This window comes from Akebia trifoliata, chromosome 7 (genome assembly GCF_017979445.1).
Source record: "Akebia trifoliata isolate Shusen 1 chromosome 7, ASM1797944v1, whole genome shotgun sequence".
In the NCBI taxonomy this organism is placed as follows: domain Eukaryota; kingdom Viridiplantae; phylum Streptophyta; class Magnoliopsida; order Ranunculales; family Lardizabalaceae; genus Akebia; species Akebia trifoliata.
In genome coordinates, this window is record NC_141381.1 from 31,875,565 (window position 1) to 31,901,154 (window position 25,590).

General features: G+C 36.1%; 4 protein-coding genes across 5 annotated transcripts; 2 read left to right on the forward strand and 2 right to left on the reverse strand.

The window, feature by feature from the left end:
- Positions 1–377: 377 nt before the first annotated feature.
- On the reverse strand, positions 378–8,098 carry SS2 (starch synthase 2). The gene is given in 10 exon segments (XM_086448508.1): positions 378–1,591; positions 1,937–2,110; positions 4,006–4,050; positions 4,507–4,617; positions 4,715–4,792; positions 5,470–5,534; positions 5,736–5,838; positions 5,841–6,010; positions 6,013–6,283; positions 7,361–8,098. Coding segments are annotated over 10 exon segments (2,355 nt in total). The 5' UTR covers positions 7,742–8,098; the 3' UTR covers positions 378–634.
- A 4,727-nt stretch (positions 8,099–12,825) lies between these two features.
- On the reverse strand, positions 12,826–15,511 carry LOC147399097 (GDSL-like Lipase/Acylhydrolase superfamily protein). Its single transcript, XM_086449038.1, has 5 exons — positions 15,148–15,511; positions 14,345–14,475; positions 13,998–14,237; positions 13,652–13,901; positions 12,826–13,562 (listed from the first exon to the last, which is right to left on the reverse strand). The coding sequence occupies exons 1-5, from the start codon at positions 15,392–15,394 to the stop codon at positions 13,318–13,320; spliced, it is 1,113 nt and encodes a 370-aa protein (XP_086305164.1). The 5' UTR covers positions 15,395–15,511; the 3' UTR covers positions 12,826–13,317.
- Positions 15,512–18,070: 2,559 nt separating this feature from the next.
- LOC147399098 (Pyridine nucleotide-disulfide oxidoreductase family protein) lies at positions 18,071–19,705 on the forward strand. The gene has a single exon (XM_086448522.1). It carries the CDS (start codon positions 18,116–18,118, stop codon positions 19,574–19,576), a length of 1,461 nt encoding a protein of 486 aa, XP_086304648.1. The 5' UTR covers positions 18,071–18,115; the 3' UTR covers positions 19,577–19,705.
- A 2,464-nt stretch (positions 19,706–22,169) lies between these two features.
- LOC147399099 (Ribosomal L18p/L5e family protein) lies at positions 22,170–25,553 on the forward strand. Of its 2 annotated transcripts, none has more exons than XM_086448523.1 (6): positions 22,170–22,449; positions 22,659–22,803; positions 22,912–23,000; positions 23,094–23,249; positions 24,995–25,146; positions 25,415–25,553. In XM_086448523.1, exons 2-6 carry the CDS (start codon positions 22,704–22,706, stop codon positions 25,443–25,445), a joined length of 528 nt encoding a protein of 175 aa, XP_086304649.1. In that variant the 5' UTR covers positions 22,170–22,449; positions 22,659–22,703; the 3' UTR covers positions 25,446–25,553. The 2 variants fall into 2 exon arrangements, with proteins under 2 accessions (XP_086304649.1, XP_086304650.1); XM_086448524.1 differs by having other exon boundaries at positions 22,439–22,535.
- Positions 25,554–25,590: the final 37 nt, after the last annotated feature.

Below are 25,590 nucleotides of genomic sequence, written 5' to 3' on the forward strand. Positions count from 1 at the left end.
CAAGTAATGCAAAGGGCAGTGATTTCAACTCCGATATATAGGGCAAAGAGCTCAGGTGGAGGTTTTCACCTCTCTCAAAGCCACTTAGGTTGAATCTGTTAATAACCCCAAGGGGTTGGCCTAGTGGCAAGTCAAGCCTTGATAAGCTCCTCAAGAAGGGTAGGTCAAGTATTTGAAACCCCACGAAGCTATGAATTCCTTGGGCCCACCCTTTAGGTCCGGTTGACCCTCTACTCAACCAGTTGCACATAGGACATTCTGAGGGGGTGGTGTGTGTGCGTCCGTGGGATACCCACGATAAGCGGAAAAAAAAAAAAAAAAAAGGTTGAATCTGTTAATGAGAGACTGTACTTAAGATAAACAGTAAACAGTTCCAATAAGTTAGAAATGCCGAAGTTGATCCCTTTATTCATATGCAAACTCAAAATAGCAAGAAAGTGAAAAACAGAAGAGCTGAACAATATGTACCAGAAAAATGGCATAGGAAGCTTCTTACTCCCAACAAAGTTAGTCGGGCAACTGACATTTCAAAGATAGATAGCCCCAAATATACCAAAGGTAACTCAAAACATAGATCTGGCCTAACCGAAGAAAAAAAGGAGAAAAAAAATACTTGTCTCATGTATGCCAAGAATCACCATTGATACTTGGCAGCAACGAGGACTTCCTCATAATTCTGAGCAGCTTTATCCCAACTGAGGTCTTGCATCATACCTCGTCTCTGGATACCTTCCCAACTGGTCTTATACTCCCGATACGTGAGTAAGCAATTTCCCAATGCGTGCATCAACCTATTTGCCTCAGCTCTATCAAATGTCCACCCAAACCCAGATTCATTATACGGATCGAATGGCTGCACAGTATCCCTCAGGCCTCCAACAGCATGGACGACAGGGACGGTCCCGTAACTCATTGCGTAGAGCTGGTTTAGTCCGCAAGGCTCAAACCTCGAGGGCATGAGTAAGATGTCTGCACCAGCAGTTATCCGATGAGCCATCTTCACAGAAAACCCAACCCATCCCCTAATCTTGTCATGGTATTGGCTCTCAAATTGCCTTAGAAGTTTCTCCAAGTCTGGTCTACCACTGCCCAACATGACCAGCTGAACATCCTGATCCACCATCCAAGGTATGGCCTCGGCAATGAGATCGATGCCTTTCTGGTTGTCGAGTCTTCCTATGAAGCCAATCAGAGGGACATCATCCCGAACAGGCAGACCAAGTTCCTTCTGTAGAGCTGCTTTGCATTGGGACTTACCAGACTGAAGGGTTTCCAAGGAGTAATTGCTGTAGCCATCATAGGTTAGGTGAACATCTGATTGTGGGTTCCACTCTTTTGTATCAATCCCATTCACAATGCCTCTCAGTTTCCAATCACTCGCATTTATGATCTCATGCAGACCCCAACCACCTTGCGATGTTCTCAGCTCCCAGGCATAGCCATGGCTCACAGTAACTATTCGGTCTGATGTTTTGAGACCAGCTGCAAAGATATTAAAGTGCTCCCCGCCGACTGGGTCATACAATTTGAAAAGGTCTATGTAGTGTTCCGGTAGATCTACGTAGGAAAAGTCGGCCACTGGACCACGACCCTGGATCAGAAATATTGATTAATGTATATACAGCTGGAAAAAATGGTTAAAACTAATATGAAGGCCTAGTTGGGTAATTGGGGATTATCAGGTATCGAATTAGGGGCTAACTCTCTCTTTTATAAAGCACCCAAAAAATTGAGGTGAAAAAGGGGTGTTCAATTTGCTAGAATTGGCTTGTAAACTTAGTATTTTGTTATGGGTGTTCGAATTGGTGAAGTAAACAAACTACTATCAACATGGCAAAATAGTAGAGGGATTTAAAATCTAAGATTAGTAGTTGTTTCCTAGCATGGATCTGCACTAGATTGTAAAAAACAGAACACTAAAAGCTTATGAACAAACCTGGTGTGCTATGTTATGGATGACAAGAATGGACCGAGTGTAATTCATCAATCCATTGTCACGATAATATGCCTTAAGATACACCGGTAGCAGTGCAGTGTGCCAATCATTTGCAATGAAAACCAAATTCCCGTCTCCGTAGCAGACTCCACCACATGGAACATACCATGGCACCTGAAAAACTAGCTTCTCAACTTTAGATGCCAGTAGGAAAGATTAAAAGTCAATTTCACAAACTTACCATAGCCTCACTTAGAATATATCAAAATACCAACATTTGATCAATTATCCCTTCTTCAATTATTGGGAGCTACCAGAGGTGACATCTTTTCTTGATCTCCAGCATTCGTTTGATCTCAACGGAAGTGAGCAGGATAGAGGGGAATGGATGAGGGCCAAGGACTTGAGATTCTCTGTCAAGTCTTTCTTTAAGTGGCTAACTCCTTTTGCCGAGTGATCCCCCTTGGGGTCCATCATTTGATCAAAGTTTATTCCATCTAAAGTCTCCTTTTTTGTTTGGTTGGTCTCCATTGGGAAAATTCTTACAATGGATATCTTGATTGTTCGGGGTTAGATCTCACCTAATTGTTGTCTCCTTTGCATGAAGGATGGAGAATCTGTTGATCACATTTTAATTCATTGCTCTTTTTCACATATAATTTTTGTCAAAATTCCTTGGTCTATTCCGTATTCAATGGGTCTTTCTTTGTAAGTTCTCCTCGTTGTTGGTAGAGTGGGCCATAATACTTTCAATTCCAAATTAGGATTCCTTTGAGCTAAACTTCCCTCAGCTATTGCTTGGGGGGTGTGGAACGAGAGGAATAACAGGGTGTTCAACAATAAGATGAGAAGCTCTCACGACAGGTTCTTGGAGTTCATGGGCTTTTTGTACCTTTGGTCAAAGCAAAACATAGAGTTCGCGGGGATTACTTTTGATGACTTTATTTTTAGATACAACTCTTTATATAATCATTAATGTTTTAGCTCTTTTCTGTTTTGTTTTTCTTTGAGAGGCTTCCTCGGCCTCCTTGTTCTTTGTTCTCCCTTTTCTCATCAATATATTACACTTATAAAAATAAAAAAAAAAGTATCAATTATCCCTTGTCTTATTTAGTTTTTATTTTTTTTTTGTTCTTTTGAATAGGAATGCAACTAGGTTTGTAAAACATGTGTCAATGCTGTTATAGTGGTAGACATTAGCTTATATTGTGCCCTTATTTTGGCTATATTTTTATAGAGCTTGGTTCTCGTGCCAGTCTTCTGCATTATGAAAACAGTGTGCAACAGTTGGATTGAAGGTATTTTTTTAATCTCCAAAATGTTTAGTCAGTGCATAACACTAGAAATTGCTTTTATTCTCACTTTTATACGCTACTATCTAATCTATGATACTTTTAATATACAGGAAAATTAGAAACCTGTCATGTGAAAAATAAAGGTCCACCAATAGAATTATATGAAGAAGGCATAACAACAGAATGGCAGTATGAATGGTACATATGCGGTTGGTGGGACTCACCATTTCATGGATCCCACCTACAATATACTATCCAAAAATTGGCCTGGCCAGGTCTGGTTATTGTTGAGAAGAACTCAATGTAAAGGATGTTTAACATCCTTTAAATTTACCCAATCTGTTCAGTAGACATTATTCTTGGCCATTTTCTTATAGCCACTGAAATAAATTCGATATAATGGATGTTTTCTATTACCACCTGTGTGGGGCCCATTTACTGATGGGTCGGTTCCATGCATGTATGAGCACATACACAGTACTGTTGGGAGACTGTCCTTATGGCCCACCGAACTTGTAAGTTTTCTATTTTATGTTTTATCAGAAAATGAATTTTTTATGTCATATTTGTATCAATATGAGCAGAGTTGTGATATAACATACATGTCATTACACATAAGTAATAAATGCATGACAATCCTCGATAGATGAGTTAAGGCATAGACTATGATGATAATGACAGTATAGCAGGTTTCCCTGGGTTGAAGGTCTGGCAACTGATATACATATTCAACTTCTTGAATTTTTCTCTTTATATTTTGGTCCAGAATTATACCTCAACAGCTGCCTTACAGAACAAAACCATGCGCTTTAGAATATCCTGCATTCAATGAGAAATCAAAGATTAGTGAAAATGAGAAAGCCAACAAATGGGCAAACAGAAAATACATACAAAGAAGGTAGAATACATGAAGACATGTGGAAGGGAATCAAAACTCGATCATAACTGTGGAATCTATCACATTGTTTTGGATAGTCACAGAAATACAGAAAACATTCCAGAAAACAAGACAATACATATCAGATGGTCAAAGGTCATTTGATGGAGAAAGATTTGACTTAAGACATTCCTTTAGTAAAACCAGTCAAAAGGTGGGTCCCTGTAAATACAAGCCAAAAGTATGACCCCTGATATCTACAGTTATGTGATGACAAGTACGTGTACGACCCCCATGCCGTACAATAGTAAATCAAACTTTAATTTACATACGAAAAATTAAAGGAATATGATTGTGTATTTATGGAAAAGGCCACCAAAAGATGTACAAGGTCTTACCACTCGCTGACCGCCATATATATTATTTTCGATATAGCGAAACATATGGCAGTCGATGAAAACAAAATCCACACCATCAATGTAGACTTGAAAGTAAGTTACCTCCACACTCTGCAAAATTGAGTTTTCTCACTCAATCACATCGAAGTTATAATTATTTCAATAACGTACTTCTGAAGAAGCCAAAATATAGCTAACTGCCACATACCTGCCCAGCCACCTTATACATCTTGCGCACTCCTGTTTCTTGAAGTTCGGCATAGTTACCATAACGTGGTGCCACGACCTTAAAAAGGAAAACATAGTTTGTGCCAGTTCAACTAAACCGTGGAATTCATAAGTGCTCCTAAGTTCTTTAGCAGGAAAATTAAAATAATTCAAAGCCTGTCTAGTGAGTTCTCTAAACATCGACTGAGTCTTAGATGGCCAGATATAGATACCAACATGGACCTGAAACCAAGACAAGGATATGGATAACCCATCCAACATGTTGATACCAAGCATTTCATTTTAATCTTATAGAGCTAAGTGTAGATTTAGCTTCTGAAGGTTGATATTAATGAACCATTGGACTTTACAAAATCCTTAAAATACTATTCATCATGATCTAGTAAATGATGGTGACGTGGGATGAAATGGTCAACTATATTAAAAGATTGGTGAGAGTGGTTCTTGAGGAATCTAAAGAGAAAAGCCACTATGAGAAAGAAACTTGGTGGAGTGATGTCGATTCTAAAGATCACTAGAGAAAAACTAGAGTTTATGCAGCATAGTTAATGTCGTATCATGTTGACATGGGTACAATATATAAATTTATGGATATGTTAGGAAATGCAAGAATTAGTATTTCAGTTTGCTGAGTCATTTTTTTTTTTCCGGTTGTCTTGAAACTGCTATTTTTGAGAAAAATAGGTCTCTGCAATTTACTGCTACCCATGTTCAGTTGTACTAAAATAAGATTACCATAACTCTGTGTCCACGCCGAGCCAAAGCCTTCGGTAAAGCCCCAGCAACATCTCCAAGCCCACCTAAGAGAACTCAACAAAAATCAGATTCTCAATCACATACGAAATGGAGCTTTTTTTTTTTTTTTTTTCCTTCTATTTTATTGTGTTTATAAAAATACATAATTAGAATACAAGACCTTGTATCCAGTGAGTAAATTGTCCTTAATAATGTTGTTAACTTCACATATTTGAAATCCATTCGAGGGTTTCCAGTAGCAATACCTGTTTTAGACCAAGGGGTGCATTCTGCAGCCACCAATATGATATTCATGACATTAGCCCCAGCCAATGGAGGGGGTCTTATGTCTTTTTCCTCGGAGCTCCCTTAGCTTCACTTGTCACATCCTCTAAACTTGATTTTCTCAGCTCCTCAAGGTTCTTATCTCCTAGACCAAAGTCTTCAGAGGTTTTCGAAAGAAAATACGGCACTACCTCTGTCTGAACTGCCTCAGAACTCATTTCTTTAGATTGTTTGGGTAAATCCATCAGGAAACATTTTCAAGTGGTAAGTTTCTTCCAGGTTTCTTCTCACCTTCACTAAAATCTCCACTAGCATCAATAGGTCTATCAACTGCAGTTGAAGAGGCATAACTACCAGAAAGAATTCCAGTAGTATATTCTCCATTGGTATCATCAGTATCACTTTCACCAGTCGAAGCAAGATCAAGATTTGGGAAAGAGTTTTCAGTCTCACTATAAGAATCCGTATCCTCGTCAGTGTTGATAATACTATTTTTTATAGATGAAACAAGTTCCCTTCTTTCCGCTATCTGCACAACAATGAAGAAGTTGAAGCAAAAATATTCAATGCCAGATACTAACTGTCAAGGATTAAAAATAAAATTGAAATGATATTTCTAGAAGACAAAAGAACAGGGTTCACTAATCGGCCAGTTAATTCTGTCTAAAGCCGTGTCTTTTGTTAATTCAAGTGTATTCATATCCGCTCTCACTTACTTCAATCTAACATTCTTTTTGGCATTCTTGTCACTCATATAAAATCTTTAACTTATACATTTCTTCTAACTCAGGCTGTTATCGACCTTTGTTACACATGACAAAACAAGCTCAATCGACTTTCCATTTGTTTATCACATATCGGGGCTACTCTTACATTATCACAAATGCATTAGCTACGATTCTATTATTACATATTAGTTAAGAGAATATAAATGGGTATAAAAATGTTATTGAAACTTTTGGATGATTATTCAATCGTCTTTATTGTGAAGCAAAGGTATACAAACTCCCTTTAAAGAAGTTAAGAGGTCAAAATCTTTTCCTCTCTCTCACTAGTTTTTGGTGCAAAATTCCCTCTTAACAATTGGGTCCCTCACACCCTAGTCACAATGGATATTTTTAGAGAGTTTCTCCATGGTGATTCACTGATGCTGGTGTAATTTTGTTAAGTTCTTAGATCAAGAAGAAAATTAGATACTTTACCGAAAAGAGGAAGATATGAATTTCTTAATATTGCTTGCTTTATAATAAGATTTTTCCACCTATATATAATGATCCAACACAATTACTTCCCAACTTTGGCTACAACTGTAAAATAGAATGGTCCCAATTTACCTCTAAAACCTAATTAGACTCCCACTAACTTAGAATGAAAACTCTCTAAAATAACAAGAAATCAAATTAGAAAACTTACAAAAATAGAAAACTAAATAAATAAGGATCCAAACAAGCTTCCTTTTTTTTTATTTCATGATTTTTCTGAAGTTAACTTTCCTTTGTAATATGCCCCTTTAACTAAATAAAGTTTTCTTTATTATGAGTCAAAAAGAAAAAAGATACATAAGAACAAGAGAACACATGTAGAGATTATAAAAATAGAAAAATACTTGTTGAAGTAGTTCTCTTTGCATGGCTAGAACCTTCTTGCTCTTTTCAATTGTAGCCTCAAGTCTATCCTCCCCTTGATCACCATCCTCCCCTTCGGCGGCATTCTTACTCATCGCTCTCAAACACTTACTCCTCCATGGCTGCCTTGTGCTACCCCCATTTATCATTTTCTCATAATTAGAAGTCAATCTTGCAAACGTTTCTCCATTAAAAACCTTTGGAAGCCCAAAATTTGAACCGTTTAGACCAGAACCAGGAAAATTTCTTCCTCGAATAGCAGAAAATGTGAATCTAGGTCGACTAAGGTTTCCATTGTGAAGAAGAACATAATTCTCCATCGTCATCTCGGGGATTAAAGAATGAGACCACATAGATGCCATATTTATGTTTGTCTTTTTGTCTCTGAGAAGTGAGAACTAGCAAGAATTCAAGAATTGGGGTGTTGATGAAATGGGTGCTTGAAGCAAACCCAGTAGAGAAAATTGAGAATCAAAGAAACCCAATTGAAGATTTTGAGATTGAAAATTAAGAGAAAGGGAGGTGATGAAGTTGTTGGTGTGCAGGGAACATCAAAATACACTTACCAATTTACCATCGCTTGATTGGGGTTTGTTGAAACTTGAATGGGTCCCACCACGTAAAGAAAAATTTGTGTGAGGTTGAGGTTCAGGATTCGGATTGGCTGAGATTTGAACCAGAAATTTCTTAGGATGATGGAGGGAGATGCTGACAACAAATTAAATATAAAATACTTATCTGGCTTGTGCAACACGTGTAAAGTAAGAAAGCCCCGCTCTTTTTGTCTGGTCACTCAAGTGGGTTTTGAACGACGATAATGCTAAATTGACCTCGACTTTGTACCTAATATCACACCTTCCTAACGTGAAAGTGCATAAGAACCGTATATGTTTTTCATTGAGATGCGATTGAAAGCAACTAATTAAAGAGTAATCAAACTTTACAAGTTCATGAAGATATGTAGAGTTAGGCCTCTCGACAGAGAGTCAAAAATTCGAATTTGAATTCAAATATATTCTAAGTATTCGAATAGATTTTAGATACAAATTCGGATGTAGATACATCCAATTTGTTAGTATCTGATTTAATACTAAAACAAAATACTTATATTTTACTTTTAATTTATATTATAAATAAATAAAAGTGAATAATAACTTTTTTTTTATATTATATATATAAAAATAAAAGGTGTAAGACAACTTTTCATATTATATATAAATAAAAGTCTCATAGTAAGACAATTATTTTCCTATTCTATATATCTTTTCAATCTTGTAAGTTGTTCAATGAGACCCACCCATGGGTTGCCTAAGTGGTAAGGATGAGCACGTGAAATGTGGGTTAGGCGCACGTCACGGGTTCGATTCCCCTTTTGGGTTTTTCTCATGATTTAACTGGGGACCATGGCGGTAGGTTGCTGTGGTAGTCCTCCTTGAGATTAGTCGTGAAGCGCGCAAGCTGGCCCGGACACTCGGTTAGTTAAAAAAAAAAATTGTTCAATGAATCCCACTTTGAAATGGACAGTTCACTTCGAATTTTGAAGAAACCCTCCTCGTTAGCAAATACATGGTATTTTACATTTATTTCACAATCAATATTTTCATGAAAATTTGAAACCTCTTGGAAATACCACATATAATCCAATGGAGAGGGTTGCTTCAAAATTTTGAAGGAAGCTGCCCACTTCTAAGTTTTTTCCATGTTCAACCCCTTCGCCCCTCATCTCCCAATTTCTTCTTCATCTTACCTTGGCAATAATGCCGAATGAGAAAGATGAGGAGGTATAAAAAAGTGAGAAATTTTAGGGATTTGATCGTCATCTAGACCGTGTTTTTTATGTGGATATGGAAGTGGAACTGTGCTTAGAGATGTTAAGATGTTGCCACCTTCGTTTTTGATTCGTTCCTCCATTAGTGAAGTAGATAGAATCTAAAAGAAGAAGAAGGAAAATTATGAATGTAGGAGTGGAATCTGGTGCTACCTAGACAGACTCTACCCTACTGATCCGAAGTTGATCCCTCGTCCTTCCTGTTGGCATCGGTGTGATACATGCCAATAATTCTCCAACACTCAAATTAAAATTGTGGAAGAAAAATAATAAGAACTCTATTTCTCTCTTCTCAATTGACCCCCCTCTCCCCCAAAAGATCCCCTAGCCTCTGTTAATTCCTCAATTTATAGATCCCTTATACGAATCAGGGTTTCTCCTTCTATCGGGATGTGATAACGAAGAATCCTATAATTATAAGGATCCTAAACGGAATTGGGATTTTCAAGATTGAGTTCATGATTCATAGAAGATCTATTTTAAGATCTTTAAACTTGATATGTGTAACCCAATATTACACAGATACTCATATCAAGCCTACTCTGCCAGCCAAGTTAGGCATTGTTTCATTGGTCTATCCCGTTGCTGGGCAAGGTCGGATATATTGGCATACACATAGTACCACTTAATCAGCTTAGACACATGTACGATTTGGATAATGCACCGTTATTATCTTCTATAATGGATATCTTTTGACATGTTGAAAATTAATTGGTTTGAGAAAAAATAAAGGTTATTGACCAACGTTGAAAATGAGGGATTTTATTATACGATTTAAAGATGAAAATCTAGAGTTAAGACGAATGTGCTTGTGTTTGATTAAAAAATCAAGGGTTTTGCAACCATCTCTTCTCTTCTATAAGTTAAAACCTTTTTTTTTTTTAATAAAAAAAAATTAATTTATTAATTTTCATGATTTACTGGATTTGAAAAACAAAAAAAATCAAAGATTTTTTTTATCCGAATTCGAATAGAATAATATCGGATATTTGATTTGTTAATCAGATTCAAATTAGAATTTAGATGTTGAATTTTTTTCGGATTTGAATTCAGACATAGGTAGATTTGATTCAATTCGTATCCATTGACAATCCTATGTAGAGTTGTCGATGGACTAGGTTTTGACCCGATCGGACCCATTATGGATCAGGTTAGGGTTTAGTTATTAAATCCATTTAGCTATTGGATCGGGCTAAGCCCGTTTAATAATAAGATCGGATTTGAGTTTCGAATGTAGGTCAGGGCCGTTATATTATATTAAATATAATATATACTAATTTTATTATAAATTAATAATGACCCCCCTTACCTTCGTAGTGCCTTTGAAAATGAATTTGACCTGGTCTACAAATGACCCAAATGTAAGTGAAAGTGAATCAGACTTGGACTAGCTTTTATTTATTAAACCCGACCCGATATTTAAATGGGTTAAGTTATAGTCTAATTTTTTAGTCTAAAAAAACCCAATCCAACCCGATCCATTGACAATCCTAAAGATATGGGTTAGGAAGCAAAACAATAATGCTAGGATAACTTAGGGCTGGCAATGATCGGATGGAACCTAATGAGTACCAACCTCTATCAATCCGAAAATTCTATCCTACGATTCATATCTAATTCAATCGAATTAATAATTTTTCGTAACGAATTTGATCTGATTAAACGTTCATTTAATCCAAAATTGATCCAATTAAAAATTAAACCTATTTTAAAACATCCAAATGTCATATAGTACTATGAAAATGAAAGAGGAGGAAGAGTTGGGCTTTTGAATGGAGGAAAAATAAGAAGAAAGTAAATGATATATAAACACTAGAAAATTACCCTAATTCGATTGTAATTTTTATCAGATCGGGCTGAGATTAATCCAAATCTGATTCGAAAATCCATACTTTAAAATCTTTTGGATTGGGTGGATCGAGTACCAAGTAATATCTGATCCATTTCCATCCCTACTAATGGATCTAGCAGTTGGAATGAACATTGATTTCATAATTAAAGCATTTCATGAATACAAAATAATTATTAACGGAAAGAATATTGGTTTTGGAAAAGCTTGTAATGCAAATAAGGCAAGGCAAATTGAGAGAGGAACATTACTTTATGTTGATGGAAAATGATCTTGTAAACTTGAACCAGTTGAATTATATTGAAATTGTATGTCTAATTTTTTGAAAAATACCAAAAAACACATCAATATTTATGTTAATTATTATAATAAAAAATATTAATTCTTTAAAAAGTACAAAAAATGACTTAACTCGCTGGATTGTCCAACGTTTCAAATCATTTATAAGTTAAAATGTTGGATTGTCAAGCATGAGTTGAATTGTCCATTATTATGTTTTATATGTTTTGTTGGGGACAAGGTTTGAACTCAAGATCACTTGAGTGTTATTTGTAAAATGTAGAGATTTACTCAATTGTTGAAATATAAGTTAAAAGTGTTTTTTTCTTTTTGTATAAATTGAAAGTCAAAGATTCTTTTAGTTTTCTTGTTTGTGAGAATTGTAGAGATAACTCTTCCAAATTTTAGTCCTACATCGGATAAATACAAGAGTGGTGCTCATTTAATAAAGGATCTCACTCTCTCACTTGCTTGAATATAGATGAGAAAGAGAGTGGACTTCGGATGCACATGGGGGACCAAGATATCATGGGATTACAACTCATTGTGTTTGGGGCAAACCTGTCGAAAAACCTAAATGTGTGTGTGCATGCGACACGTGAGCATGAGGGTGCAAATCTTGGATATAAGCCTCATGTGAGTGCATGACTAGCAAGATTGTGATTATTGAATCTTGGAAACCAACCATCGAAGCTTTTTGCAATGTAGATACATCTTAAAGCGACATGAATTTGGTTTTAAGGACATCGACTCTTCCGTGCCTCACTCACATCAAAATCGATAAGTTCTTTCCAATCTACACTTTCTACAATATGTTTTCTAGATTTAGAATATTTATTTCAAGAACATATAATATCTCCAACAAATATTTCATTGGGAAAATACAACTAAAGTAATGTTCCCTTTAAATGTGCTCTTCATTCATGTGTGTTATACCAAAAACTTGGTGTGGCATAATACCTCTCATTTTAAATGGACTGTCTTAATTCTTTTCACGATGCAGTACATGTAATTTAACATATGATTGGACCGACAAATGAGCAAGTCAAGGGTTATAGAAGGAACAAAATTTGTATTAGATGCTTTTTGTTTGACACATCATATCTGATACTTCCACGTCGTTTTCTTTCCCATCGAACCTATTTCTTCTATGATCTTCGATTTTACATTTCGGTACATATAGGATTTATGGAACATTGTAACAATCATACCATATGATAATTTGAATTGGATTACAAATTTCATAAACTTCCCTATCTATGAACCCCCCCCCCCCCCTTCTAAAAAAAAATAAAAATACTCACAAACCCATTTGTTGGATTTGAGCATTATTTATCATTGGCTTTGTGGATGCAAGTTTTGCAATCCACATATAGATCATATGAATAATACAAAAAGAGAAAATACACAAGATTTTACGTGATTCAACATGGAACCTACATCCACGAGTTTTAGGGGACATTTCACTATTATCAATATTACATTGTTAAATCCAATATTACAAGATTGTCACTATCAAATTCATCTCTATCTAAAAAAGGTAGTTATTTAAAGGGAAAGAATCCTTTCTTACTCGGATTCTTTCCCAATTAGATAGGATTAAATCTTGATAATGTCATGTGGCATGATAATGTGCATCAAGATACATGTTGATTGAATGGGTGATTTAGGTCGCCACTTGGATTGCTCCATATCCCTAGATGACATGAATTTTCCCCCCAAAACCTTACAAATTTTATCCTCCACAGGTTTTATGAATGGGACCATAACAGGAGACAAGGATTTGGACTCAATTTACTGAACTTTTCAAGCTAGAAAACAAAGTTGCCTTCAGATTTCAAAAACCAAGTCTCCACATATATAATGTTTAGCTGCGATATAATCTCAATTTAATTATAATCATTAAAAGAGATGAGTAATTGTATTCAAACACATAGATAATTACCCAACAAAATACAACCTCTATACACAATATTAGCAATCTAATCTCCCGAGGATGGAGCATCAGCTGGTGCTGGTGAAGGACCATTTGTTTCATTAACACGCAAAAATCCAAGCTTTCTGATTATCTCATTCGCAATGATCTCATTAGCTTTATCTGAAGGGTGATATTCGTCCCAAAACACGTATTTGCTTCTATCTTTGCACAAAGTTGAGGCAGGGATACATGTTAGAGCAGGTCGAATTTGTCCGAACGAGCAACATGGAGAGTCCGAGTTATTGAATCCTGAAAACATGAAACTTAATTAGGAAAATTAAGCTTCTTTAAAATTTTCAATAGAAATTGGTAAATGTCTTAGTTGTATGTATGCGCACCGTATTTGTATGGATTGTTAATTACATCTTCGACTACAGAATATGCATCCCCGAATTTGAAACTTGCATTGGGAAGGCTTTTTGATAAGTCATCCAAAACCTTGCTCCCAGCTTGGTTGAAGTTCAGTGCCAATTTGTTAGTTCTATCTTGGCAATCTCCCGATGTACTTAAGACGCGTTGGAGAGGAATACAACCCATAGGTCCTAGCCCGAAGGCCATTAATTGTCGAGCTCCTAAACGATGCAATATCTACACAACAAAACCCAACCCAAAAAAGCTAAAGATAACAGATAATTAACCAGTTAAATCTAATCTGAATATGAACATTTATGACTATCAATTTACCTTGAGTTGGTCTTTGAGTGTTGTAACTAAGTAGTTAATGAAACTGCTATCGGAGTATTTCCATGAATCACTGTAAATGGGTAGCAAGTAATTGTTAATGAAATCATTGCTTCCTAAGGCAACAACATAACGAGATTCTTTGAAGAACTTCTCTGATAGTTCATCTCCGATTTTCTTTCGTATTAGCTCTTGTGTTCCTTGAAACAATTCAATTTGCTTATAGAGAGAAAATCTCTGCACCTGCAAGTAATAAGAAATTCAGTTTCAAAATTTATTTTACTTCAAATCAAAACTATAATTAAGAAGTCTTAAAGTTAAATGAAGAGGAATTTCAAAGAGAAACTTACAAAAAGACTACCAGTTTCATTCAAGATCCCACCACCACCAGAGGCATAATTCACTCCACTCTCTAGTATCATATCCTCTGTTAGAGATGGATCTAAGAATGCAGGTGGCCTTGGGAGACCCATGGTGTCACCTAAAAGCACAAATTTAGTTGCCTAAAATGCCAGCGTCGAACTCCAAATAAACAAAAGCAATAATAATAAAAGAATACAAGCAGTGCGTGCCTAAATCCACGAAAGAAATGATAGCGATTCAAGAACTCCAAGAAAGAAATTACAGCCTGGGATTTCAACCTATATACCCAAAATACAAATAATTGCTCCTATATATATGTATACTGTAATTTGGGTACGAGTGTATAGCACCACCCAATTTTTTTTATTTTTTTATTTTGATATCGTGGCTATCCCCACCCTTCAGGTGGGACTAATCCCACAGTCACACGCACCGCCCCCTCAGAAAGTCCTACGTGCAACAGGTTGAGTCAAGGATCCACTGGACCTTGGAGGGTGACCCCAAGAAATTCATAGCTTCGTGGGGTTTTGAACACTTAACCTACTCTTCTTGAGGAGCTTATCAAGGCTCGGCTTGCCACTAGGCTAACCCCTTGGCGATTAGATTCAAGACATCATCTACATGATAAAGAATAATGATGAATGCACGCGGTTGGGTACGCAACTGACGTGGGTATTCCGATGAAAAATATCTATGGTTCTGTGCCCTTGCCATGTCAACCGCGTACCCAATCACATACCAAAACCACATGCATTCCTCACTACTCTATAATAAAACATATAAAGTTTACCTATAATATCAGCGACGGTACGACCATTGCAAAACCTCCCATTAGGCATTCCATTTCCGAAGTCAATTCCATACCAGGGTAGATTTGCTTGAGCCAAGCTCTTGGAAAGGTACTTGTTGTTACCAACATCTGAGAGGGAGTCTCCGAAGATGAATTGTACAACTTTACAAGAGCCTAGCTGACTAGAAAGCGTTACGACCATTAAGATCGTCAATGCTAGTATTGCTTTCTTGTTTATGGACTCCATTACTGGGTACAGTGTAGCTCTTTACCTGAATTAGCTAAATTCAAGTTTGGGTTTCTTTCAAAACAACTTGGTGAGAATGAACCATTGGGACTGAATGTTAAGAGCTTATAAGTCATGAAAAGGTTTTAAAGGTTTGTAAGGGTAGGTTGGCATGGTAAACTAAGTTGTTTTAGAGGAAGGGAGGTAGAGAGTAGGGAGAGTTGGGTACACCAACCGTTACAAATTCGAACCTACTTTCAAAAAATCTAAGGCTCAATCCAATAAGCAAGGTTCAAAGATCTTATGTTTTGAATTGTTTTGGTTAGATGACCTGATTTTACTTGGAAGATATAAGACTGGGTCAAGAATAACTGAAGTGTATCTCGAGGAGGTGCAATCTAACGGATTTGACCTAAGATTTATAGCCTGTGGTGTGGCTTGAGGTCAACTCTAAAGCACCTAATTTCACATGGGTTGCGTGCAATTTGAAAAATACTAAATTGATGACCAATACCCAATTGTAACCTAGAGTGCTTTGTAAAAAAAAAAAACTCTTATATTATGGGCTTGGTATAATATCAACATATATCCATGTGGCAATATTTAGGATCTACAAAACCATAAAAAATGAGTCGCGATAATATGACTTGCCAGGTGGCATACTCAATCGATTCCATGACATGACAAGTTTGAGAACCATAGATCTGCATGCATCGAGGTACACGATTGCACTTCCCAAAAAAATGTGTATCTCAAGACGTATAGCTCTACAGTTCTTGAACTTGTCCACGCCAGGGAGTCGATTGAGTATGCCACTTGGCGAGTCATATTATCAGGATTCTAAATTTTTATTATTATTTTTGAGACATTGATTGAAAAACCTATTCTTTGAAAATATATACTAAAAATTCCTTTCTAAAAAAGTATGGACTCTTTAGTATTTTTTTATATTATCAAATATTAGTCTAAAAAGAATTTTTGAAATGAAAATACCATAACTACACTTTCAACAATTTTTGATGTTTAAAGAAATGTATTTGTTTGAGAATATTTTAGGTATTCCTATGTTTTAAAATTAATGACAAACCCCCTTAATTATGATCATCTCTTACAGAATAATAAAAAAAGATATAAAAGAAAAAAAAAATCATTAATTTTTTTTTTCAAGACTAATAATATTTAACTCACATAGATGATGATATGATTACAACAAAGATGATGATAGAGATGAGTAGGGTCATCAACAATATTTATATAGATCAAATTATTTATATATATTATAAATAATTTTCAATAATAAAAATATAATATTAAAACTCGACTTGAATGTTCATCAAATTGATTCAACTAAAAAATTAGCAAGTTAACTTAAATGACTCGAATAAAATTATATTGAATTTATGAATAGTTCTTAATAAATAAAAATATTTATTTTTTTATTTTTCATGAGAAATATTAATAACCAAATAAAATTGTCAAGTTTTACTTTGTAAGATTGTTAAAAAGGTATTTCAAATATTTATTTTTAAAAAAAATCTTCAAAATATCCTTAACAGGTGAATATTTTATTCAGTACGACTTAAATGGTCCATATTATTTATTAGGGACTATACAGGACATATTCCCAATCAACACTCCTTCAAAGTCATTGTCCCTTTTTTTTCTTTTTTCTGTTACACCAAATATGATTATTTTTATTAAATGTTTTTAGTTATTTTTTCCAATATAATTATTATAAAAATTAGTTATTTTTTTCCAATATAATCAAGGGTCCCGTTCAGCACTAAACATTTTAGCAAACATTTTGCCCAATCATTTTTGTCCTACATGAGTTAGAAGTTTTGGAATGAGCTGATTTTTGTCCTACCCAGAAGATCATCCTCACCAAAAATCAGTCAATTCCAAAATTTCTAACCCCATGTTTACAAGTTGAAAAATCATGGACCGTCCAATTTTTATAAATTATTTTTGATGGGGTTAGAAGTTTTGAAATGGGCTGATTTTTGGTGATAATGATCTCCTCACCGTAGAGATCATCATCATCAAAAATCAGCTAATTCTAAAACTCCTGACCCAGGTAGGACAAAAATGATTGGGCAAGATATTTTTTTTTTGTAACCGAGGGAGTATCCCATCAACACTCTCAAGTAAGCGTGACAAACTAATCTCCCTTGGGGGCCCCGCATGACCAACCCCATACGAGTTTTAAGGGGACGAACCCAAACCCATTTAAGTGCCACACAAGGTGGTGGGAAGGGGATTCGAAGACAAGACCTGGGGAGCACACCCAGTCTTACCATCAAGCCCAACCCCGGTTGGTATTAGGCAAAATGTTTGGTGCCGAACATTTCTCTCTAATCAATTCAGATTACCTGCATTATTAAAATCAATTTTAATATACGTTCCTCTTCTTCTCCTATGGACTAAAATAATCAGCCACGTGTTTGATAACAATTGGCTATTTGCTCGTAGCCAATCAAAGAAATGAAGACGGACGTGGCGAAACAGCATCCAACCAGTATGGGCCAACACATTCAAACAGGACACTTTACCTTAAAGAAAAGAAAAAAAAAAAAAAATCTATCGCATTATCCACTAAAATCTGTAACCGTCGATTCTCACTAATCCAACGGCTAGATACAACAAAAAATCAGAAACCATATCCACATCTCACACTCCACAAAATACAAAACAAAACCCCTCACACTTCACTCCTTACGCAAGCCCAACCCACCGGAAAATATGGCGTCGATTGCCCTCAACGCTCGATTTTCCACCACAACATACGACCGTAAAAACACTGAAATCGGACGCGAAACCCTCAAAACCTTCGTCGGCCTCCGCAAAACCACTCTAGAAAACCGCCATTCCCTCTCTCTAACAAAATCTCTCCCAACCTCACAAACCAACCGTCGACTCCGCATTTTTGCCGGAAAATCAAGCCCTAAACTCACCGGAAGAAATCTCAGAGTCGCCGTAATTGGTGGAGGTCCCGCCGGTGGTTCCGCTGCTGAAACCCTAGCCAAAAACGGCATCGAAGTCTACTTAATCGAACGCAAACTCGACAACTGTAAACCATGCGGCGGTGCGATTCCTCTATGTATGGTTGGAGAATTCGATCTCCCACTCGACATCATCGATCGACGAGTCACACAGATGAAGATGATCTCACCGTCCAATGTCGCTGTTGACATCGGTAGAACCCTAAAACCACACGAGTACATCGGTATGGTCCGTCGCGAGATCCTCGACGCGTATCTCCGCGAACGTGCGGCCAAGGCAGGCGCAACTGTCCTCAATGGTCTTTTCCTCAAGATGGACCTACCTCAAGATCCAACGGCTCCATACGTCCTCCAATACAGCCTCTTCGATAGCAAAATAGGTGGAGTTGGCGAGCGGCGCACGTTAGAAGTAGACGCAGTAATCGGCGCAGATGGAGCAAATTCTCGCGTCGCGAAGAGTATCAACGCTGGAGATTACGATTATGCCATCGCATTTCAAGAGAGAATCAAAATCTCGGACGAGAAAATGGCGTATTACGAAAATCTCGCGGAGATGTACGTTGGTGATGACGTGTCTCCTGATTTTTACGGTTGGGTGTTTCCAAAGTGTGACCACGTGGCAGTGGGGACAGGTACAGTCACGCATAAGGGAGATATCAAGAAGTTCCAGCTGGCAACGAGAAATCGTGCGAAAGATAAGATATTTGGGGGGAAGATTATACGTGTAGAGGCGCATCCTATCCCGGAACACCCAAGGCCGCGCAGGTTAGCAGGGAGGGTGGCGTTAGTTGGTGACGCGGCGGGTTATGTTACCAAGTGCTCGGGAGAAGGAATTTATTTTGCAGCGAAGAGTGGGCGAATGTGTGCGGAAGCGATTGTGGAAGGATCAGAGAGAGGAACGAGAATGATCAACGAAGGAGATTTAAGGAGTTATTTAGAGAAGTGGGACAAGACGTATTGGCCTACATATAAGGTGTTGGATGTGTTGCAGAAGGTGTTTTATAGGTCGAATCCAGCGAGAGAGGCGTTTGTGGAGATGTGTGCTGATGAATATGTGCAGAAGATGACATTTGATAGTTATTTGTATAAGAGGGTTGTGCCTGGGAACCCTTTGGATGATTTGAAATTGGCGTTTAATACGATTGGGAGTTTGGTGAGGGCTAATGCACTTAGAAGAGAGATGGATAAGATTAGTGTTTGATGAAACTTACTTCATAATCACTCTTTTTCTTGAAGAATGAAAGAGAGAATTGAAGTTGATGTATAAGAATTTGTGGTTTAATGGGTTGGTGGTTATATCAAATATGATTATTGTGGTCTTTATTTATTATGATTTGAGATATTTAAAATGAATGGACAAGCATTTTTCTTGGAAAATGAATTTCAGAAAATCTTTCTTGTTTTTCCAAAAATGTTAGATTTGGATTGACCGTTCGTGATTGGCCACTCTTGAATGCATCCTATTCATATAGGTAGTTCGTTTTGAAAATCTAAGTCATTTATGTAAGGGAAATGTTCAGCACCCTAAGTTTTACCACACACTTTAACAAATGTTTTTTGTCCTACATGAGTTAGAAGTTTTGGAATGGGCTGATTTTTGGTGAGGATGATCTCTATGATTAGAAGATCATCCTCCCCAAAAATCAGCCCATTCCGAAATGTTTAGCCCCATGTTTACACGTTGAAAAATCATGGACCTTCCATTTTTTGTAAACCATTTTTGATGGGGTTAGAAATTTTGGAATGAGCTGATTTTTGGTGAGGATGATCTCCTCACCATAGAGATCATCCTCACCAAAAACCAGCCCATTCCGAAACTTCTAACTCATGTAAGACAAAACACGTTTGTTAAAGTGTGTGGTAAAGCTTAAGGTGCTGAACGGGACCCTTTATGTAAATCTCATAAAATGTGTTGTAAAGCAATCAATCTCAACAATCAAACCTTTTTAACACCAAAGCAATCAATCTCAATAATCAAATATCAAGAATGTGTTGCAAAGTAAATGCAAATAATAATAAAAAGAATAGAGAAATGAACATAACATAAGATATATGTGATTCACACACAATGAGGCTGCATCCACGAGCAAGTAAATAAGTAAAAATTTACTACTTAAAGGAAGAAATTATTAGTATGGAAGTTTATACTTATCTCCAACTCTCTCCGGTGAAATTTACCAAATTTCTATACCCAACTTTAATAAGAATCCAAACAAGAAATTGATCTCACTCTCTTATCATAAGCCCGAGACTACAATGTGAATATTACCCTCAAGAACATTGAGCATTTAGATTTTATAAGAGAAGAATAATACTCGCATAGAAATTCAAAATTTTCTCACTCTCAACAAAAGAGAAAATCCATTTTTAGAAAAATTATTTTTATGGATAATAACTACTATATAAGAACTCCTTTTATTTTTCATAAATTAATGAAATGACATTACTGAAAATACCCTTGAACAAAATCTCTACTCTGATATGCTCTTCTTTCCTTTCATAGCCAACGCGGACCTGCAAACAAGTCCACTCCGACGATCAAGTTAAAAAATTGGATTGTGTTTTTCTTTTTGAATCTTTTTTATAGCTTTTTTAGATAAAGGAATAATGTCATTCTTTACACATGAGTTTTCCCCTTCCATTTATAAGAGACCTTTTTCATCGTTCTCTGAGCCCTCCCTTGAGGTGACTCAGAGTAGTTAACTTACTCTCTGGTTTGTCAGTTGCAGGAGTAGTTGCAACTGCTTTGACGAACATGGGATAATCAGAACTGATCTGCCACGATATGGGTTGTCATATCAGTCAATTGATGGTACAACTGTCAGAGCCGTCTTACCGATTTACATTAATTTTCGATACCTATGGAGCTTTTCCTCTGAGCTACTTGATGAGTTGGTGATGTACGTACGAGCTGCATGTCCGTGCTTCCGAGGAATTCCCAATATACCATGTTGCATTTTATTCGAGCTACGTGTCTTATGCATCCGAGAATTTCCCTCCACAGGTATGTTTGGTAATACTTCTGAAGTCTAGTTTCTGTTTTCTAAAATTTGAACTCTAAAGTCTTGTTCTGAAAAAATTGTTTGTTTATCATTTTTAAAACCTTCTGGTTACAAATAGAAATTTAAAACATAATGGTCATTTTAACAATATTACCCTTTTGTAATTCTAATAATTTATTAATCGAAAAATAATGAATAATATTTCGTGGGTTACTAAATAATAGAATTTAAATCAATAAAATGCACTTTACATTATCTTTTAAATATTAGTTTTGTAGTAGAATTGAAACAGAAATACTACAAAAGAATTACATTAAAACATAAAGAAATACAAATAGACATCATAGAGGATAGAAATCTAAAATATCAACAACATAAAGAGATTGTAGTTAAAAAAAAAAATACAAATTTAACAAATAAAATCAAAAGAAAAAGTGGATTGAGATAGAGAGACGTTGACAGCACAATTGTAGAGGGAGAAGAAAAAAGAGATGGAGAAAAATTAAAAATAAGAATTTTAAGATTTGCATAAATAAATGATAAGTGATAGAAATTAGTGTTTTGAGGAGGGTATTTTAGAAAAAAATAATAATTCAGAATTCAGAAATTTCATCCAGTATTTCTCATTCCTGAATAAAAAATTCTGAATTTTAGTTCTTAAAATTGAAATTTAAAACAAAACAAACGTAATAAAACTTCTAAAATCTAATTTTTAAAGATAGATCACCTTCATTCAAACTTCAAAAGTGTTAACAAATATACTAACAAACAAAAGAATGGTAATTTTACATCACCAAACCCAACATTTAATAATTAAGTCATGCTGGAAAACCATTAAAATTGACATTGATCTCACATTGTTGATGTGAAGGTCTTTTCATTGGTATCCAATGAAAAATATCTATGTTTCCTTACATACATCCACTTCACTAATGTGAGAATCGATGTCAATTTTCCTTTGGGGGACATTACATAGGTGCAAGATGCCTCCTTAAAAGCCCATGACGTGTCTAGCTTCTCTAAAAGCCATTCTTTTGTATACATCCAGCCAACTGCGTGACCAACCTGACAGGTAAGGTCCAAAAATTTGTCAACTCCCCTAGCCTTCTAGTTTGCTGGACTGACCAATGAGCCCGCCATTAGAAAGTTTTGGCTGTGGTTTGTTGTTGCACAGTAGCTGTTTGATAAAATTCCTTAATGACAATTTTCTCAGTTTTGATTGATATTTATTTTCAGAACCTGGAATATTTACTTCTTGATGTGAAAAATGTTAATTTTCAGGGAATTTAAAAAAGTCATTTCTCCATTATCAAGATCATAGTGAGTATGGCTCTTGTGACTGTTCCTCCACTACAATTTAAAACCTCGGCTCTCATCCAAACCCGTTCAAATCCTTTTAACTACTGCCTTCCCTTGCGTTATAAAAGTAAGTAAAATGGAATAATTTTCTTCCTTGATGCTTTTATTTGCATTGCTATTGTTGCTTTGATTGCAACTTTTTAGGCCAAGCATAGCTTTATTTCTTTTCCTATAGATTTCTCTTTGAAGCCTCTTGTGATCGAAGCGAGATCAAATACTCGAAAAGAAAGTGCAAAGGTCAGAAACCGGAGACTGCAAAGAAAGGTATGGGTTCTCGTCATTTTGAGAAGATAAACTAAGTGATGCCTAGACGTGTTAGTTTAATGTCCTTTTTGTTGTTTCCATTGCTTCAACCAGTTTAATGGGAATTCCGTGAGACCGAGGCTCTCTGTTTTCTGTTCGACCAAGCAGTTGTACGCAACGTTAATTGATGATCAGAACAAGAAGTGTTTATTTTATGGAAGCACTCTACAGAAATCTATTCGCGAGAGTAGTCCTTCTTGTAGCACCATCGTAAGTATTCCTTTCCTTTCATGTCTTCTTATTGAGAAGGTTGCATCGTGGCGATAGTGATACCATAGAGAGAGTTTGACATCACTTGAATTGTTAAGCTCATGATTTAAAATATTGGACCAACGTAAGTATTCCTTTCCTTTTCATGTCTTCTTATTGAGAAGGTTGCATCGTGACGCTAGTGATACCATAGAGAGAGTTTGACATCACTTGAATTGTTATCCTCATGGTTTAAAATATTGGAATGTATTGGTCGATACATATCGATATAGGCCAAGTCTGATGTGAAACATTGACCCCGAAAACATTGAATTGTTTCAGGAATGTATCGGCTGATACCGTATCATTTTTTTGATTGACCGAAACATTCAATCGATACGATATTTTAAATCATGCTTATGTTGAAGGTTAGTCACATTTATTCTATTACATGAAATGAGAGAAATAACAGGATGTTCAATAGTAAGATCAAAAGCTCTCATGTAGGTATCTTGGAGATATTGAGCCTCCTTTACCTTAGGTCTAAACAGAACATAGAATTCGCGGGGATTACTTTTGATGATTTTGTTTTTAGATAGAATTCCTTATGTAATCACTAACGCTGTAGCTTTTTATTTTCTTATTATCCCTCGTGAGGCTCTTTCGGCCTCTTTGTAAACTCTTTTTCCCGTTCTTAATATATTACACTTACCAAAAAAAAAAAAAATGTCATAGAAAAATAACTTCTCAAACTGCTGAAGAAAATAATTTTCCTTCAAGAGTATTGTATATTTGAATTGGTTGGTCCTTTTTTTGGTCCTCATAATGGAGAAACTTTACTTGTATTATATTTTATCAGATTATGAACTTCATTGGTTCTGAACAAAGAAGAGATCTTATTTTTTGCATGAAGTTCATCTTTTTCAAAGCTTGTGTCTACTATGTGGAAATTTAAATGTTCGTGAGGACAAAACACAAAAGTATTTGGTTGTATAAATGGCTTACTCCTCTTGCAGAGCGAGCCATCTCGAGTTCCATCATTTGGTCCAGGTCAGTGCCCTCAAAAATCTCCTTCTTTGTTTGGTTGGCTTCCTTTGGAAGGATTCTTACGATGGATAACTTGATTGCTCGGGGTTGGATCACTCCCAACTGTTGTCCACTTTGTTTGTCGGAAGGGGAATCTGTTGATCATATTTTAATTCATTGCTCATTTTCCTATAATATTTGGTCAAAGTTCCTTGGTTTATTTGGTATTAATTGGGTCCTTCCTCGTAAGTTTTCCTCGTTGTTGGATGAGTGGACCAGTAATGTCTTTCACACCAAAAAACGTTATCTGTGGCTATGCTCCCTTCGGCTATTGCTTGGGGGATTTGGAACGAGAGAAATAACAGGGTGTTCAATGACAAAATTAGAAGCTCACAGGCATGGTTCTTGGAAATCTTAGGATTATTATACCTTTGGTCTAAGCAAAACGTTGAGTTCGTGGGAAATTCTTTTGCTGATTTTGTTTTTAGATGGCCTTTGTTATGTAACCATTGATGTTGTTTAGTTCTTTTCTTTCTTTTGCTTTGTGAGGCTTCCTCGGCCTCCTTGTATCTTGTTCTCTTCGTTGCAATATATTATACTTTTCAAAAAAAAAATAGCCATTTTAAAAACTGTTTATCTCTTCTCTGTTATTTTTTCTTATAAATGTCTTAAATTTACATATAAGCTGCACACTTCCACTGAACTCTCATTCGTTATCATTTACTTGTCAATGACTGCAGGAAGCTGCTCAAAGGGTTGGTGAAGAACTTGTTAAAGCATGCATTGATCTCAATATAAATGAAATATCATCATATGATCGCAATGGTTTTGCTCGAGGGGAAAGAATGAAAGCCTTTGAGATTGCCATTTCCCAACATGGCTTCATGCCACGGTAGTGGTCTGAAAACTCTGTTTTCTTTTTTTTTGTGTGTGTAGGTAAGTTGGACTTGAATCCACGATCCCAAAGTTGTATCACAAAATGTTAATCAAGCTGTCTAAACTCTTCGAGTCATGTGACCGAGTTTTCAAAATTAAGACCCAATAGCTATTGTTAAGCATAATATCAGGATTCCTGTTTCTGATTGTATTCCAAGATTGGTCCAATAGGAAAAATATACTTCTTTCTTATTTGACGCTTACTTCATTCTTTTGGCAAACAGGAACTGTACAGGACACTGCGTTCGACACTGAACTGATGTCGTGGTATGCTCGGAACCATATATGCTTTTCACTTGTATCTCAAGGAAAAGCATCTATGCTTCTAAGCATACCTCCATGTCAGAAGGCAGTGTGGTAGGAAGTCACCTAAGCTTTTCTCATACTAAGCCACTGGATA